At 36.3% G+C, this 18,135-nt stretch overlaps 1 protein-coding gene across 2 annotated transcripts in view; it reads left to right on the forward strand.

Moving 5' to 3' along the window:
- The window catches only part of GRB14 (growth factor receptor bound protein 14), a gene marked incomplete at both ends in the record, with an annotated part of 131,410 nt that overhangs the window by 93,855 nt on the left and 19,420 nt on the right, over positions 1 to 18,135 (forward strand). For both annotated transcript variants that reach the window (XM_080688989.1, XM_080688990.1), the window contains 3 exons: positions 6,580 to 6,701; positions 8,587 to 8,661; positions 12,109 to 12,246. In XM_080688989.1, the coding sequence (XP_080545115.1) occupies positions 6,580 to 6,701; positions 8,587 to 8,661; positions 12,109 to 12,246 (335 nt within the window). The remainder of the gene's footprint in view (positions 1 to 6,579; positions 6,702 to 8,586; positions 8,662 to 12,108; positions 12,247 to 18,135) is intronic.

Genomic DNA, 18,135 nt, shown 5'->3' on the forward strand with positions numbered 1-18,135 from the left:
TTTTTCCCCTCTTATAGTAGCCCACCCAGGCATCTTGTATTCTGCTGAACTTTCTGCTTTTGAGGTCTGTATTTTAGATAACACTCTGCATTAAAAAAACAAGTACTAATTTTCTGCAGGAGGTGATTAACTGATAAGCAGGTATGCCTCTCAGGGTCATTTGGGTTATTGTATGTGGCAATGTGTCCCAATTGAGATGATAACGTATACACTTGAGAAGAATATTTACTATAACTTCAAATCTTTATCTTTATCTCTAATACCAAGCTGAAATACAAAATAAAACTTTATAACTGCAGTCAGCCCTCTATACTTTTATTTGCTTTCTCTACAAATTTTCTGAATTTTCAGTACGATAGTACTAGACATATCTTTGAAGGAATGAAAATATTTCATGATGCCAGTAATCACATCACATAAACATTCAGTTTATAGTTCTATAAAATTTTCTGAAAAATTTTATTCTTTATTTTTTTTCTTTCTAGATTGATATTCTGGCATTTATTTCTATGTAGTCAACAGAATGCCTGACAGGATTCTTCTCTTGGTTACCACACAAATTCCACTTTTTTTTTAGCCACACATTTGTCATAGCTCTGTGTGCAGTATGATTTTTTCAGCCCTTTTTGTGTTTACCTCTTTAATGTAGTCCTGATTTAAATAATTTGACAACTTTCATGAAAGGTAAGGATATGGATGTAATTTGAAATCATGCCTATTACCATCTTTTGCCTTGCATTCCAAATGTGTTTGTGTCCGATTAATTAGTGAATATTTATTGAATACATTTTGAAATAAAAGAAATTGAAGCAATGGAAACATGAACACTGAAGGAAAATGAGGGAGTGGTTTTAACTGATACAGAAAAAGGGAGAAGGATGTAAATGGACCCAGCATGGCAGCCAAGAGTATTCCTGGGAGGGCTTTTGTGGCCCAGGCAGCACCTTGCAGGGGAGAATGAGCGATACAAATGTTGGCAGCCCTTCAGCCTGGTCATCTTGGCTGTGGAAATACAACTTGTTCATTAGATTATTGTATTAATTTCCTAAGGCTGCTGTAACAAATCGGCACAACCTTAGTGGCTTAACTAACAGAAGTGCATGCTTTCACGACTCTTGAGGGTCACGTTCTTTTCCAAGGCTTTAAGGGGAATCAATTCCTACTTTCCAGCTTCAGGAGGATGCTTGTGTTCCTTGACTTGTGGTCTCCACTCAAATCTCTGCCTCTGTGATTACGTAGCATTTTCTTCTTCTGTCTGTCCAATCTCCTTTTCTCTGCCTCTTAAAAGGATGCTTAGGACCTGCCCGGTTAACCCAGGATATTCCCTCCAACTCACTATCATTAACTTAATAATATCCACAAAGGCTTTGTCATATAAGGTAATACTTTTAAGTTCTAGAAATTAGGACCTGATATCTTTAGGGCTATTACTCATCCTACTATAAGTAATTATAAAAATTAAAAACAATAATGAAATAGCTCTCAGAATGAGATAAGCAGAGATGCAACCATTATTTCTGTAGCTGGAATTCATTTCTGACTCTGGGTCTCTTGCCTTTATAATAGCAGATAGTTTAATCTTCTATTGTTTGCTGTCTGGATTTTTTTCTAGTCTTGTTGGGGTGAATAATTCAGGTTCAGCCAGGTGCCATGGTGCATGCTTGTGCTGTTAATACTTAGGAGGCTGGGACAGAAGGACCACAGACTCGAGGACAGTATATGGTAATTTCACTTTTTATTTTGTTTCAAAATAAAAGATAAAATGGGTTTGGTTGTGGCTTAGTCATTTTTAAAAAACTGGGTTCCATACCCATTACCACAAAATAAAATAATAAAATTTTAAAAATAATTCAGGTTCTACTGGTGAGTTGGATACAGCTTTAAAGTATTCTGAGTTGAAGGTTGAGACCTCCCTTCATATTCCCAGCATCCTGGTGGGTCATGGAAGTTCCAAGCTAGGTATTTATGTAATTCTTATCCAATTGTTCTCTTTATGTTTTGGAAACTTTTGCTTTTTTTCAAGCTTATCCCCTGAAGCATAAAGCCCCTCAGGCTCATGATCCTCTTTCCCCCTGTGCTCCTCTGGGGAACTTGATGTTCACTGTTCTTCTCCCAGGCCTGGGTGCCGTGGACTTGATATTGTGCTCAGCTGCTGATCCTCACTGTGCTATATGTAGGGCTTCTTAATGACAGGTTCACTTTTATTTTTTGCAGTACTAGGGATTCAACTCAGGGCTTCACACATACTAGGCAAGCGCTCTACAATTGAGCAACATCTCTAGGCCAATGAGGATATGATTTTTTTAAGGCTATAGTTCAAGCCACAAAATGCATTTAAATTTATCTGGAATCTTACCACCCAGAAAGGGTTCTAGTGCTGGAAGGAAACAGGATACAGGATTACTTGGGACTTGTATCACCTAGTGACTGTCTGTCTCCCTCTCAGTTTCTACTTGGCCCTTTCCACCATTAACCCCCTAATTCTAGCTCCTTTTCCAAGAAAGGAGCTAGATTTTTTTCAGCCCATTTTGTGTTTACCTCTTTAATGTATAGGGTGAATCCCTATACAGTGCAAGGGAGGATTGGGCTAGCTGTGCTTCTCCCTAAGAAATTATAATTGCCAAAGATTGATAAAGTTCACTTTGAATCTCAGAAACCAAGAAACTATCTTCTTCTCATTTTCCCCCTCTGTATAGGACAGAACATAGGCTGTTTTCTTCATTGTGGAGAAGGGTAATGGGTATAAAAAAAAAATTTGGCAAAGCAAACAAGCAAGCATCTTGATGGAAACTTTGGCATTTTCCTCCACTGTATTTGCAAAGAATATAGGTACAGTGCTCAGCATATGGAATATTCATTAATGTGTATCTGCATTTTATAAGCTTTAAAATGCCACCTAGGTTTGCTGAAAGATTGTTAAGGATGCAGTTTCCCATCTGGCATCTTGGGGACCACTGGGTCTCTGTAGCCTGCTTCTCTTACAGTCTTTCTAGTTCATCAGCTGGGACACAACCATTCCAAGGGACTAAGCCAAGAAATCTGGTATCTCCTCCTCCCCCCCTTTTACTTATATGTAATTAGTTAGAAAATCTTGTTGGCTCTATGTTCAAAATAGATCTGGATTCTGCCTATTCTTTTAAACCAAATTCACTGTTATTTTGTGAATCTAAGCCACATCGTCTCTCTTAGCTCATTGGGATAGTCTTTGTGCGATCAACCCTTAAAACCTTTAGATTCCGTTCTCTACTCAGTAGTGAGTTTGATTGAATGAAACAAGTTAGTTCATGTTATTCTCTGCTCAATGTAATTTCTCATGTAACTCAAGGGAAACTGCCCGTCCCATCACCCTTTCTCCTCTGACCCCTTCCCCTTGTACTCTCTCCTCTTTGCTCCTGCACCTTTAGTCAAGTTAACCTCCTTGTTGTGCTTCAACCACACCAGCCTGGCTCTCACCTCAGTGACTTCGATCTTACTCTAGTTCAAATATCTTTTTGGCCCATTCTTTCTTCTCCTTTGAGTGTTTGTTTGGATGTGGCCTTCTCACAAAGCTCTCCCCTGGCAAACTATGGGAAGTGAATTCCTTTCTCCTTATTGCCTTTCCCCCTGGCTTATTTTTCTGCATAGAACTTATTAACACCCTTTACGATTTATGTTTTGTTTATTGTGTTTCTTTCCATTAAAATTAAAACTCTATGAAGATAGTTATTTCTTCCTGTCTTGTACACTACCAAATACTCAGCCCCAAAGGAGTCTGACATTTGTAACCCTTCAGTGAATATTTGTTGGCTGGCTGGTTGAATGAGTTGTAGCTGCCAATCTATATTGGCTTATCTCATAAGAAGTAGACAAACTTACCAAACATAATTCACAGTGACAGATGTTTTAGGGGGTTTGCTATTATTTCAGTGACCAGATTGGATTGAAAGAATAAGAAATTAAAAGTTTATCAGTTGAGGAAGGGACTGTATAGGAAATGATGGAGTAGTGGCAGTGGGAATGGAGGTGTATGAAGAGGAGTTTCTGGTTGTGAGAGATTCTTGGAGGAAGAACACCAGGAGGTAAGGATATTGGAATAGAGGTAGAGAAAAATGCAAAGATAAGTTTTAATTCTGTATTTCTTGGAGAGAATGTTGTAAAAAGCAACACTAACAGTAACATACAAGAGCATTTAAGAAGAAAAAGTAATTTGGTATATAAAAAGAAAGATGATTTTGTTTAAGGTATTAAAAATTATGGTGGATGTTTATAACATAAAACTGACAATTTTAATCATTTTAAAGTGTACCATTCGGTGACCTTACATGCATTTATGTTGCTGTGCATCCATTGGCACTATTTATCTCTAGAACATTTAGCTTCCCATAATGAAACAATGACTCTTTATTCCCCCTCACTCCAGCCCTGGCAACCTCACTTCTCTGTCTCCACAAATTTGACCACTCTAAGTATGTTATATAAGTGGGATAATATAATATTTGTCCTTTGGTGTCTGTCTCCCTTTCTCTTAGCATATCTGCAAGGTTCAAACACATTTTAGCAAGTGTCAGAACTTTACCCCTTTTAAAGCTGTCTATTCGTGTAAGAACTTTACCCTTTTTAAAGCTGACTATTCCATTATGTGTATATTTTCATCCCTTGATGAACATTGCCTTGTTTCTACCTTGTGGCTATAATGAATTATACTACTGTAATCATCTGTGTACAAATATCCTTTTAAATCTCTGCATTAATTTTTTTGGGTATATGCCCAGAACTGAAATTGTTATATCATATGGTAATTTGTGTAGTATTTTGAAGAACTAACATACTGACTTTGGTTGTAGATAAACTATGTTTGAGGAAGCAGAGTTAGGTAGGACTGGAACACTTAAGGAAGCAATTGTAGGCAGAAATACCAGTTTAAGGAACCTGACAGTTGAGATAGAAAAGGGGATAGACAGGAGAGAGAGAGATAGAGAGGGAGAGGGAGAAGAAGAGGGAGAGGGAGAGGGAGAGGGAGAGGGAGAGGGAGAGGGAGAGGGAGAGGAGGAGAGAGAGAGAGAGAGAGAGAGAGAGAGAGAGAGAGAGAGAGAGAGAGAGAGTAAGAGTAGTGTTGAGCCAAGGACTGATTGGTAGGAAAGAGAAAAAGTGAAGGATCCAGTCAATGAGACAGAAAAGGAGCAATCAGAGTTAGGAACAGACACCACGAGTGTTGATGCACACTTTGCTCAGACTCATCCATATTCATTGAGCACTTTCAGGAACTTCCTTTCAGATGAATACACTTCTATTTAAGTATGACATTACTTTCAAGGGTTTGGGTGCAGGAGGTCACAGATCACTACTGAGTGTTGAATTTCTGAGACACAGACACTTTTCAAAAGGTCCTAGAAACACTAAAGAAGGAAAGAATTTCATATTCTGTCATTGGCTGTTCTGGATTTTCTCTTTCGCATTAATAGTTTTTTAGTCATTTTTTTCTTAAACCTTTTACTGAAGTTTGACATATGTCAGTAAAAGTGAGCAAGCTGCATGTGGTCAGCATAGTCCCTTCTCAGGTGCTGTGTGGACACAGATACCAACAGCCAGCTCAGGAAACACGGCTTTGACTTGGCCCTGGTGTGTCCTTGCAAGTCTCATCTGCCTAGTTTCTCCATCATCTTGATTTCTAGCACCATGTGTTAATTCTTCTTGTTTTGAACTTTATGTAAATTGAAATTGGTCAACATGTACTATTTGATTCTGACTTCTTTCATTTAATATGCTTATAAATTTTGTCCATATTGCTTGGATTGTGGCAGTGTACACTTTCATACAATTTATTCATTCTCATGTCAGTAGATTTCAGGTAACTTCAAGTTTGGGACTATTATGAATAATGCTATTATGAACATCATTTCTTATTAAAATGGGAATTTTATATTTCATGTTTTACCTCTTTAGCACTGCTGCTGCTTGGTTCATTTAATATTTTTTCTACCAAGTGCCTTCCCACCTTATCTAATTATCTTCATTGTTAATATAAAATATATTTTCCTTAATATCAGTTTTGAAAGTAAAAAGTGCCATAAGGAATTGAGGTTCTTAAAAACTGTATCTACTTTCATTAAAATTTTCCTTTTAAAGCATCTATTTAAATTTTCTCAACTACCCAGATTATGTCCCTTAAATGTGTATTAAACCTGTCAAAATTCTTTATCTCCTAATGAGGTGAATTGTTCAACCTTGAAACAAATATTTTAATTTTGGCACCATCATGAGTTGGAGAAAGAATAGTTCTCATATCTTAATGCAGATTTGTTATCAAACTTATATTGTAATTAACATAGCAATAAAAGGAGATTGAGAATTAGCAAAAAGTACATTTTGATATTTTATGTAATTTTCTTTTCATAAGACTCCTTTGGTACAAAGATTGATGTTACTAATTCAAAATTGGCAAGAAAATTTGTCAGTCTGGATATTTAAGAACTGAGTTGAAATTTGCTATGTTTAGTGAAGTTATATAAATAATCTTTTGTACATATATTTGTGTATGTATGTGTATGTGTGTGTATTTCCATTTATCTGTCAATATACTCACTAAAACATTCTTCACAGAAAGATTAATAGAAGACCATGAGCTGGTGATCCAAGTGTTGTCTAACTGGGGAATGGAAGAAGACAATAAGCTATACTTTAGAAAAAATTATGCCAAATATGAATTCTTTAAAAACCCAATGGTAAGCAAAATCTCCATTAATAGTGTTGGAAATTAAGCCAATCAGTTAAATTCTATGTGAAGAAGATGGTCACTATGCATAAAATACATTTCTATTTGGTAAATTTTAGTTTAAGATTCTGATCCTTTAAATTTATACTCAGATTTATTACTCTAACAGTAATTATTCAATGTGATATAAAGAAGCTCAGATACTCAGGCAAAACATTTTTTTTAGTCTTATTGTCAAAATCTCAATTGAAATTAATTTGGTTATTAAATTTATCAGTACAGAAAAACCTAGGCTTAAGGAATAATTGTTTCTGTCCTTATGTCTTTTAGGAAAGTGAGACAAAACAATTATACAAGTGATTTGTAAATTAATTTTTATAGGTCCTCAATTATATTTCAGAATTTTAATAGTTTCACACTTTTCATGGAATTTGGAAAATTTAAGTGAGAGACTTTCAAAAATAAAAGTAGATTAAAATTGACATGAATCTTGGGGATCCAGATTATTTTGTTTTCAGTGCAATAATTTCTGATCTAAGTAGAAGTGAGATAAAGACTAGTATATTATCCAGTAAATAGTACTTTCATTATAGTTCTCTTTAAATGAAAATAAATGTATGTCACAGTCTAATGAATACTAGGAATCTAGAGAAGTCAGAGTAGCCTCTAGGCTCATTATTTTAAATTGTTTTTGTCTCCGCGGCGGTAGCATATTTTTACACTAAGTTTTGGATAATTGGATTGAAATGATCCTTTATGAAAAATATATGATACACACCATAATAGAATATTTTCAAACCCTGAAAGACCTCTTACATTCTTTTTTATTTTAAACTATTAATAGAAACATAATGGGATGATCTTTGACAAAGAAAATAAGAGTTCTAATAAAAATTAAATAGAATTAGATTCAAAGGGAAAGTGTTTTCTTGTTGCAAATCTTTACTGAAGGCAAGCATTTAAAAGTCATATTTAAAGAAATGTAGTTTAGTGTTCACTTTGGGCTTTATTTTTTATTTAAACAAGGCTGGGAATTTACTTTGTAGACATGGAGCAACGGTTCTCAACTAGGGGTGGCAATTTGACAATATTAGGCTACATTTTGGTTGTCGAAGCAGAGGGAAGAATGGGAGTAAGCAGGAGGCCTACTAAAGGGGGAAGGCTTAATAATATGAAATAACCTATAATGCACAGAGAACTCCACAACACAGAATTATTAGACAAAATGTTACTTGAAAATCCTTAGTTAAAAAACCCTGTCCTAGAGGAAATATAGTAGAATATATTTTCCCAAACTTGTTTGATCATAAATTTTACCTAGGGGATTCCCAGTACTTAGGAAAAACAGAATCTATAGCCTATTCAGACCTACTGAATCAGAAACACAAGAGACTAGTGATTCCTATTTTAAACCACTTCCCTTTGTGAATTTTATGATTGAACATATTTTGGGGAAAAAAACAGTAGATAGAAAGGACTGGAATTATAGTCTTCCAAACTGTGTCTTTGCTTCTCTATGTTCTTGGCTATAGCCTTTATTTTTGTGAGCCTTAACTTTATAAAATGAGTCAATGATCTTTTAGTACCTGATAGAGACTTAAGGAAGAGACTTAGGAGTGAGTTTATTGTCAACTGAAGGTCCTGTTTGTAACTCCAGGCAGGAACTTTTCTGCACTAGCATCCTCTGAGGCCATTTGTTTACCTCTGGGCCCAACTCTACATGTGCTGATTAAAATGTCTGAAGGTAGAGTCTAAGGACTGGAAGTGTCCAAATCACGTAGTATGGATTTTAGACATGTTTGTTTAGAGACCTTTTGCTTTAGAATACTGTATTGATCATAACTGAATCTTTTCTAGTTGGTTTGGGGATAATTTAACCTCTGTCTTTTTGTCAGTACTTTTTTCCAGAGCATATGGTGTCATTTTCAACTGAAACCAATGGTGAAATATCCCCCCCACAGATTTTGCAGGTAAAATATATTTTACTAAAATATGTAAGTAATAATAGGGGGGAACTTTGAGATTCTTATTTAGATATGCCCACATTTTGAAATGTTATACCTTGAATGACGTATTTTTCCTGGATATAAAACTAAAAAGGAAAAAATATTAGAAAAGGAATGCCTTAAATCAATATAGCCCGCCAACAGTATTCTTCTCCTCAATTGTTTTGATCAATTGTAAGAATTCTCACAGCTACAATCTAAAGACCTGACCACATAACTTAGAAAAAATATTAATTTTCTTATGGTGTGGGGTTCAGTCCATGTGAGGCTGGGGACTGCAAATCTCAAGGTATGGAGGTAGGAGACAGAGAGAGGGAGAGCACCTGAGCTGTGCTCACATCACGAAGGCTGGAAACAAGAGAAATGTGGCCGGGGGAGGAGGAGCCATATAGAATCTTCAAGGCTGCACCCCCAGGGACCCACCTCTCCAATCATACCCTACCCGCCCATGCCACCATCATTAAATCCATTGTAATGCTGGGATCACAGCCCTCCTGACTCAATTACATCAGCTCCAAATGTTAGTAAATGAGCTCTTTAGAGGACATTATATATCTAAATATAATACCAGTTTAGGATAGTTGTTAAAAGATTTTAAAGATTTAAAAAATTTCTACAAAGAAAAGAAATTTGAAAAGTTTTGCCCTGTGATATGTGTAAAGATGATGTTAGTCTCTTGAAGAATCAAACTTCCAGTAAATTTCAGGCATTTCATCAGCAGATACTATTAACTTTCCTAAAATACACCTTCAATCCTATGTGTGCTAAATATTTAATGAATAAATGGAATAATATTAACATATATCTATTTCATACACTAATGTTTGTAATATCTGTGATGGAAATGCTTGCATAAAATTGTAAGAAATGCCTGGCTGATTCCATAATAACAATTATCTATTAAAATATATATATTTTGCGGTACTGAGGATGGAACTCAGGGACATTCTACCTCCGAACTACACCCACAGCCCCCCTTTTTTTCCCTTTATTTTGGAACAGGGTCTCACTGAGTTGCAAAGGGCCCCACTAAGTAGCTGAGGCTGGCTGTGAACCGCAATCCTCCTGCCTCCCAAATGCTGGGATTACAAGCGTGCGCCACCACGCCCGGCTTAAAAATATTTTTAATTTTGTGTCTTTGGGGCTCATATCTTCTAAAAATGGCAGTTATCTGAGATGGCCATTTTTTAAAACATTGTTATTACAATAAATAGATAATTTGTATGTGTGTGTGTGTGTGTGGTACTAGGAATTGATCCCAGGGGCATTTTACCTATAAGCTATACCCCAATCCTATTTTATTTATTATTTTTAAACAGGGTCTAAGTTACCTTAATCTGGCCTAAAACTTGTGATCCTTTGGTCTCATCCTTCCAGGTCTTGGATTCACAGGCATGTGCCACCATGCCCGGACAGGCGATTGTGATTTTATTTCTGATAGATTAGTAGATTTGGTATCAGTAACTGTGCAGTTGTTTTTTATAGATTAATGTTAAACAGTGTCTTCCTGGCAGTTGCTATTTAAGCTAAGCTCTAGGCATTCCCAAACCCACTGTTCTTTCTTAAAAACAATTTTTAATATTTCTAGTACAGTATGACTTTAATGCATTAGGTAGGTTTAGCTATCAGATTTGTGTCTTGTGGGCTTTTGAATATGGAATATTTAACTTTCCTGCTTCAGATTGTATTGGAAATATGATTAATCTCAAGAGATCTTCCATGCCACTGGTGTTCAGGAAGCACATCTTCAGAATGCTAGGATGAATGGCATCACCCACTGTTTGCCTGTGAGCCCCAGATTTCAGGCCTCTGAGTACTTCACCAACTAATTGTGACACTAATTGTGACATGGTTGTGGAATGGAGCTTTCCTTCTGCCTCCTTTACCAAACTCTCCTCTAACATAGTTATATTGCTTTAATGTTAAATTATAAAAACAAGAAAAAAATCATAGACTTTGGAATTAGATAGTCCTGCATGTGCCTCTGACCTCTTTCTCTCCACTGAGGCAATGTTTCCACTTTTTAAAAGGTTTCTTCTTTTTCTAGTGTGACCTCTGTGACTCTCTTTTTAAAATTTAATTGGTTTGGTTTAATAACTTGGAAAGCACTCAAACTAAAAAACTTACTTGCCTGTTTTGCATGTCAATTAATTAATATCCATGGCTCATTAAATTAAAAAAATTTAGTAATTTACTTTAAAAAATGTAAGTATCTGCTATCAGCATTTCCCCGAATAGCCTTTTAAAATATATTACATTGTTTTAGTTAATAATTTCTCTTGCTTTCAATTTTTCCATTTGTTTATTTATAGAAATTTCTATTTTCTTCTTTTAATGAGACACTAATGCATTTCCCCTGTCTTATTAAGAACACTGAAAACAGCCACTCACATATAGCGACTCCTTTTTATTTTCCTTTTCCTGACCAACACATGCCTACTATCTCAGTTCATTTTTTCTGTGCAAGAATTCAGGAAGGAAATTAATGGAAGCCATCTCTGAAACACTTTAATTCTGTGGCTAGAGATGAAAGATCCCTGTCTAAGCTGGCTTTGTCGTGACATATGGCCTGACACTCCTGACCTCCTTTTCTCTACATGGTGTCTCATGCTCCAGAGCCTTCCCAGGTTCATTGGGCTTCTCCCCCATGGTGGTTTCAGGGTAATCATACCTCTTATGGTAGCTGGATTTCAAAGTTCAAGCTGTGGAAGCCAACAGACTAGCACACTATCTAGAAAGAGTATAGTGTCACTTTTACCATATTGTATTGGTCAGTGTAGTTACAGGTTTACCCTGATTCAAAGGAGTGAAGAAATAGATTCTGCTTCATCATGGTCCAAGGCCAAAGTCACATTTCAAAAAAGCATGTGAGATAGAAGATGTTATAGTTTTTGGGGAAAAATAGCCTGCTGTACCCATAACTGAGAACCATGGAAGATAAAGAAAAGAGTATATTTATTATCCTCATCAGGGAAGTGAACTTGGTTCCATTTCTTAAATGTTGAAGTCAGGATTGTGGTGGTCTTGTATGGAATAACATAATGAAGTTGATGGATAAACAAACCTGTGATCTCAGGGAAAAGTATAGAAAAGCCTAAAATGTATAGGATTTAACTACTAGACGATGTTCTACTTTTCAAGTAGATATTCAGTTAGTTTATAATTTTGATGCTTGGCTAAGTACTGATCACTTAGAATGTAGATTTTATGTACACATTTATATTTGAAAATCATCTTAGGTTTTCAAAATACTTATCTTTCTTTTGTGTATATATTGTGATTTATATATATGATATATACATGATGTTGATACTATTTGGTTTTTTGCTTTTACATGTTTATAGTTGATTGGTAAAAGGCTATAATGTCATTGTTTCCATAATATTATGAAAATTATAATTTTTCTTCTAGATGTTTCTAAGTTCAAGTACATATCCTGAAATCCATGGTTTCTTGCATGCAAAAGAACAAGGAAAGAAGTCCTGGAAAAAAGTTTACTTCCTTCTTAGAAGATCTGGTTTATATTTTTCTACTAAAGGGACATCAAAGGTAAATTAATATATATGATATGCTATGAATGATATATTAGCTGTAAGATGAAGTAGGCTTCACTTTGTTGAATTGATTATTTTGATATCAAGATATATTTTTAGATTTCAAATGCCAACATTTATCATAATCCACTTAAAATGGTTTAGTTTTATTTTACACTAGTTTCTATGCATTTTTTATGAAATCTGGCTGCTCTGACTTCAGTACCATTTATATTGTTCACTTTTTCTTACCCTGAATTCATACCTTTCTCCTTACCTAAGGCTATAGATTTTGAGTCCCAGGGAAGATTATACCTTTTCTTTATGTTGCAGGTCATATGACCGATCTTGCCCACTTCTGAACTACTGTCCATTGATATCAATGGAATAGTTAGTACAACTCAGCTGAGTCCTTTATTGGTTATTATTTTTGTGGGTATTATTTGTCTCCTTATATATATGATAAATGCCTTGAGAAAGTTATGAGATTATGATTAGGGATTGATGGATGTATATGTTATCTATTTGCCAAGTTATATATAATCTTTCACATATCTTTATGTAGGTGTACCTGTACAGATATCCATACCCACTCATATAGTTTCTTAGATATTTGTATATATTTCACACTGTTCAGCACTATCGATTCTACATTTCGGTGTATCTTTTCAGTGTCCTATATGTCATATAATCTATAACTCATAAGTATTGCTATTTTATGCAATGCATTGATTGGTATGTTTCTTTTTAATTTTTTTATTTTTATGTGGATCATATTTAAAATGGCATACATTCAGACTGTGCTTGGTGACCCCTCCCACCCCCCATCCCCTCCCCCCTCAACAATGAGTGTCCAAGTTGACCATGCTACATTCACACTTATACACATATTCAAATGTAGCTCCTTCATTATCAACCTCAGCCTTCTTCATCTCCTACCCTTCCATTTCAGCTTTGCTGAGGTTTTCCCTCCACTATCTGGTATCTTTAAAGTGAAAATGTCTTTGAGCATTTGTTTTCTTGTACTTGTTATTGTCAGTTATAGCACTTCCTTCTTTATGGATAAACTGTCTTTTCTCTGTAGCTATTTTTCAAATATCCTTATAATTAGTGTTTAGCAATTTCCCTGTGATACTTCTGGGTGTGTTGAAATAAATCTGCTAAATCTTGCTTGATTATCTGCATGCACATCTAATCTGCAAACTCGTATTCTTCTTTTATACTGGCAATGTTCATTTGTAATTTTTTGACCATTTTCCCCATCCTTATTATTTAATCCTTTAAACTCCCAGTCTTGGTGGGCCATGGTTCCAGCTGTACCCTGGCTTGTGGCTAACTAGCTCCAGTCTCTTTGTCTTCATGTGGCTTTCTCTTCCCCTTTGTGTATCTCGTATTTAAAGCCCACCATGATCTAGGATGATCTCATCTCAAGATCCCTAACTATATCTTCCCAAATGATATTTTATTCACAGTTTTCAGGACTTAGGACACAGGAATATCCTTTTGGGGGCCACCATTCTACCCAGCAGAGAAAGCCGTTGGAAAAAAATTAATAAATGGAGTGAAGTAATCAACATAGTATCTTAAGAAGAATGATATGACCACAGGAAGCTTAAAATATCAAAAGAGAAAAAAAGGGGAAGAGAGAGAGAGAGAGAGAGAGAGAGAGAGAGAGAGAGAGAGAGAGAGAGAGAGAGAGGGCAGAGAGAAATACTTGAGGGAACAAGGGAGGCAGCAAGGAAGCAGTGAGAGGTTTGATGGGAGGCACAGATGCTGATTAGATGATGGTTTCAGTAAGCCAAAGTAGAGGTGATGGGATTTTAGGATTAAAAATGGCCAGAGAAGAAAGGAATGGTGACTGGCTATAAGATTTAATGGGAAAATGGCCAGATTTGGGGGTTTGATTGATATAAAAGAAGAGGTAGCAGTTCAAAATGTTCCTAGAGAAAGAGATAAAGGAAATAAGGGACTAGAAAATAACAAATAATAACCAGGCATAGGTTGTTCACTAGGTCACTCTCGTAGAAGACAGTAGTTTTAGCTCTAATAGTATGAAGCTCTTTTTTCTGATTCTTCCTTCTTGAACATTGAAACTGGTTTTCAAGTTTGTTCATTCGTGACAGTTTGGGGTTGAATACTTTTCCATTTCTGTTATTAAAGTTTGAATTTAGACTTTGTCTTAACCATTTCAATGAGGTTGCTCTCTTCCTTGTGTTCACAATATATGACATAACATAGCAGGTGTTTTTTTTTAACATATGTATGCTAAGTTAACATTTTACTTTTAACATCAGAAAAAAACACTTGCTAAATCCAGTAAATCTTGTTTATCTCATTCTCATCCCACTGATTCTTGGCTAAAAGATGTGATGATGTCTCTTTACTTCTATTCTTACTTCTTCAGAAGACTCATGTTCAAATCCACTGCCCATCATATTTTTACTTTACCCTTTACCTCTTTTCTATCCCGCCCATTATACAACAAAACATGCCATAGTCTTTCTACTATACCCAGCCTGATACTTTATGCATTAGCACATCACATTACTTTATCAAGTTCATATTTCGGTATATATGATTTTACATTCCCCCTCAAAGGAAAAAAAACTGAGGATATTATATACCCTCAGAAATTGTGACTTTGATACAAAATACATGGATTATCTAATGTTTACTATGATATTTTTACCTGGTAAGGATATCAGGTGATCCTATCTTTTCCTAACATGAGATCTTGGTTGATTTCACTGGTTAAAGATGCGAAGGTTTCGTAGGAGTTTTTAAACACTACAAAGAAACCTTTAAGTACCTATGTTTCAAATTCCTCCCTAATATAGGAATATAAAACTGTAAATACTGCTGTCTATGCCAGCCCAGACTTGCAGTCTTATAGTGCTATAAGCCTTGATATGCCTTCAGTAGTAGAAAAAAAATCAATCAAGAAAAAAGACTCCGCTGGCATGGTGGCGCACGCTTGTAATTTCAACATTTGAGAGGCTGAGACAGGAGGATGGTGGTTCAAGGACAGCCTCAGCTACTTAGTGAGGCCCTCCGGAACTTAGTGAGGCTCTGTTTCAGAATAAAGAATAAACTCTCTAAAGCACATGATGTACTTAATCAAACATATCAAAGTCAATCACTAAGCCAAGCATGGGTAGGAGGGATGGGGAGGGAATGAGACGGGATCAGGTAAGGGCTAATTGGGTGATGGTGTGTGCATGTGTGTCTCCATAAGTCTATCATCCCATTAAGATGTATGATCATGCCGGGCATGGTGGCGCACGCTTGTAATCCCCGCGCTTGAGAGGCGGAGACAGGAGGATTGCGCAGGTTCGAAGCCAGCCGCGCTGGCTTAAGAGACCCTGTTTCAAAAATATAAAATAGGTCTGGGAGTGTAGCCCGGAGGTAAAAGGGCTTCCAGGAACCCCAGTAACACCAAAAAAAAAAAAAAAAATGTATGATCATAATGCACCAATAAAAAAAAATAAAGTTAAAAAATAGGGCAGAGGTTGTAGCTAGGAGGTCAAATGCCCCTAGGTTCCATCCCAAAACCCACAAAAAAAAAAGAAGAAAAAGAAGAAATACTCATCATGCTTCTTACTGTTTTCCAGTGTTTCTTTTATTTTTATTTTTTATTTTTAGTGGTATTGGGGGTGGAACCCAGAGGCTTTCTACCTCTGGGCTGTACTCCTAGACCGTTTTTATATTTTATTTGGAAAGAGGGTCTCACTAAGTTGCTTAGAGCCTCACTAAGTAGCTGAGGCTGGCTTCGAACCTGTGCGATCCCCCTGTCTCAGCCTCCCAAGCGTGGGGATTACAAGCATGCGCCACCATGCCCGGCTTTTTTTTTTTTTTTTTAATGTTATTGGTACATTGTAGTCATACATATTAAAGAGATAAAAGACTTGTTAAGCTTCCTTTTACTGGCATTTGAATGACTGAGCTGTAGTGCCATCTACAGTACCAATGGACAGATTTTTTTCACATTTGTTTATTTAAATCAGACATATTATTAGCAAATCTGTTTGTATCAGAGGCTATTTTTTTTAAAAGCCATGACAAGAAGAATTTTTTTCCCTTTTCCCCACATTGTTCCAAGGATCCTAGGATGGGTCTTTTTTCCTTTTTTTTTTTTTAACAATTTTTACACTCTCTCTCTCTCTCTCTCTCTCTCTCTCTCTCTCTCTCTCTTCTCTCTCTCTCTCTTCTTTTTTTTTTTTTCAGGCCTGTGTATGGAACCCTGGGGCATTCGACCTCTGAGCTACATCCCCTGCCCTATTTTTTATTCTTTGTTTTGAATCAGGGTCTCACTAAGTTTTGGAGGGCCTCACTAAGTATCTGAGGCTGTCCTTGAACCACCATCCTCTGGGTCTCAGCCTCCTGAATGCTGGGATTGCAAGCGTGTGCTACCACACACAGCTCCATCTTCTTTTTTTAAACAAATTTTCTTTTAGGCCTTATTTTCTAATAGATTTCAGAACCATAGTCATACATTAGTTTCAAAAATAAAGAATAAAAATAGGGCAGGGGCTGTAGCTCTCGGAGGTTGAATACCCCTGGGTTCCATTCCCAGACCCACAAAAAAAAAAAAAAAAAAAAATTCTTAAGCTGGGTGTAGTAGAGTACACCTACAATTCCAGTACTTGAGAGGCTGACACAGGGAGTTTAAAGTTTAAGACCAGTCTCAACAATTTAGTGAGATTCTCAGCAAGTTTAAGACCAGTCTCAACAATTTAGTGAGATTCTCAGCAACCTAGAGAGACACTGTTTATAAAAAAGTTAGATGTATAGCTCAAAGGTAGAGTGATCCTGGATTCAATCCCCAGTCCCAAAAAAAAAAAAAAAAGTTTACAAACAGTAACATAGAGACATTCTTGCTATACCAGTCATCAGAGTTGGGTTAACCTATCTATAAATGATAGCAAAATTTTGGGGGTTTGGATAAATTTGCTCATACTGCTGAATGGTTGATGTGCGTGTGTGAGAGAGAGTGAGTGAGTGAGTGTGTGTGTGTGTGTGTGTGTGTGTGTGTGTGTGTGTTCACTCCTGCTAACTTTTAGTGCATAGGGGATCACCTGGGATCTTGTTAAAATGCAGGTATTGATTCAGTATGTGTGGGGCAGGCCCTGAGAGTTTGCAATTCTAACAAGCTGTTAGACAGATGATGTGAATTCTCCTGGTCTGAGACCACACTATGGGCGGCAAGGTTTTAGAGAACAAATGCATTTGGCCAGTTTGGATAATACATTCAACCTTAACACTAAACACTTCTCCAAGTTATTAACCCAGCACAGAATAATATGACCCAATGATTTCCCATGACCAGCTCTAAATCTCATGGATTTCCCAGAAAAGAAATAGCTGTTCTGATTCTACTTTGCCTTGAAAATCAGACATATTCCACTGCAGACAATTTCCCTGAATCCATATGTACAGGCTTCCCTATTTTTGTAAAGCAATATAGTCATGCAGACTATCTCGTTGTTTCTTGTGGTGTTCTATTCAGTGCACACATGTGCGGCCTGGTTGTGTCTGAATGAAGAATGAGTCATCATCTCTTTCTCTTTTTTCTTCTCTGCTACAGAAGCTCAAACCAGCCTTCTTCCTCTTGCAGAGTGACCATCATTTGAAACCTGGATTAGGAAGATATTTTCAAAAGCCATTGTTTGCTATCCTTTCTCTCCCAGATCTCTTGATAAGATAATTAAAGAAAACAAGAAGTTTATTTTTATTTATTTGTTTTCTGTGGCAGTGGAGATTGAACCCCAGGGCATTCTACTTCTGAGCTACACTTCCAGCCCTATTTTTTAATTTTGATTTTGAAACAGGGTTTCTATAGGTTGATGAGATTCTCATTATTTGCTGAGACCATCCTCAAACTTGTGATCCTTCTGTCTCAGCCTTC

Source organism: Muscardinus avellanarius, assembly GCF_963383645.1.
Source record: "Muscardinus avellanarius genome assembly, chromosome: 2".
In the NCBI taxonomy this organism is placed as follows: Eukaryota; Metazoa; Chordata; class Mammalia; order Rodentia; family Gliridae; genus Muscardinus; species Muscardinus avellanarius.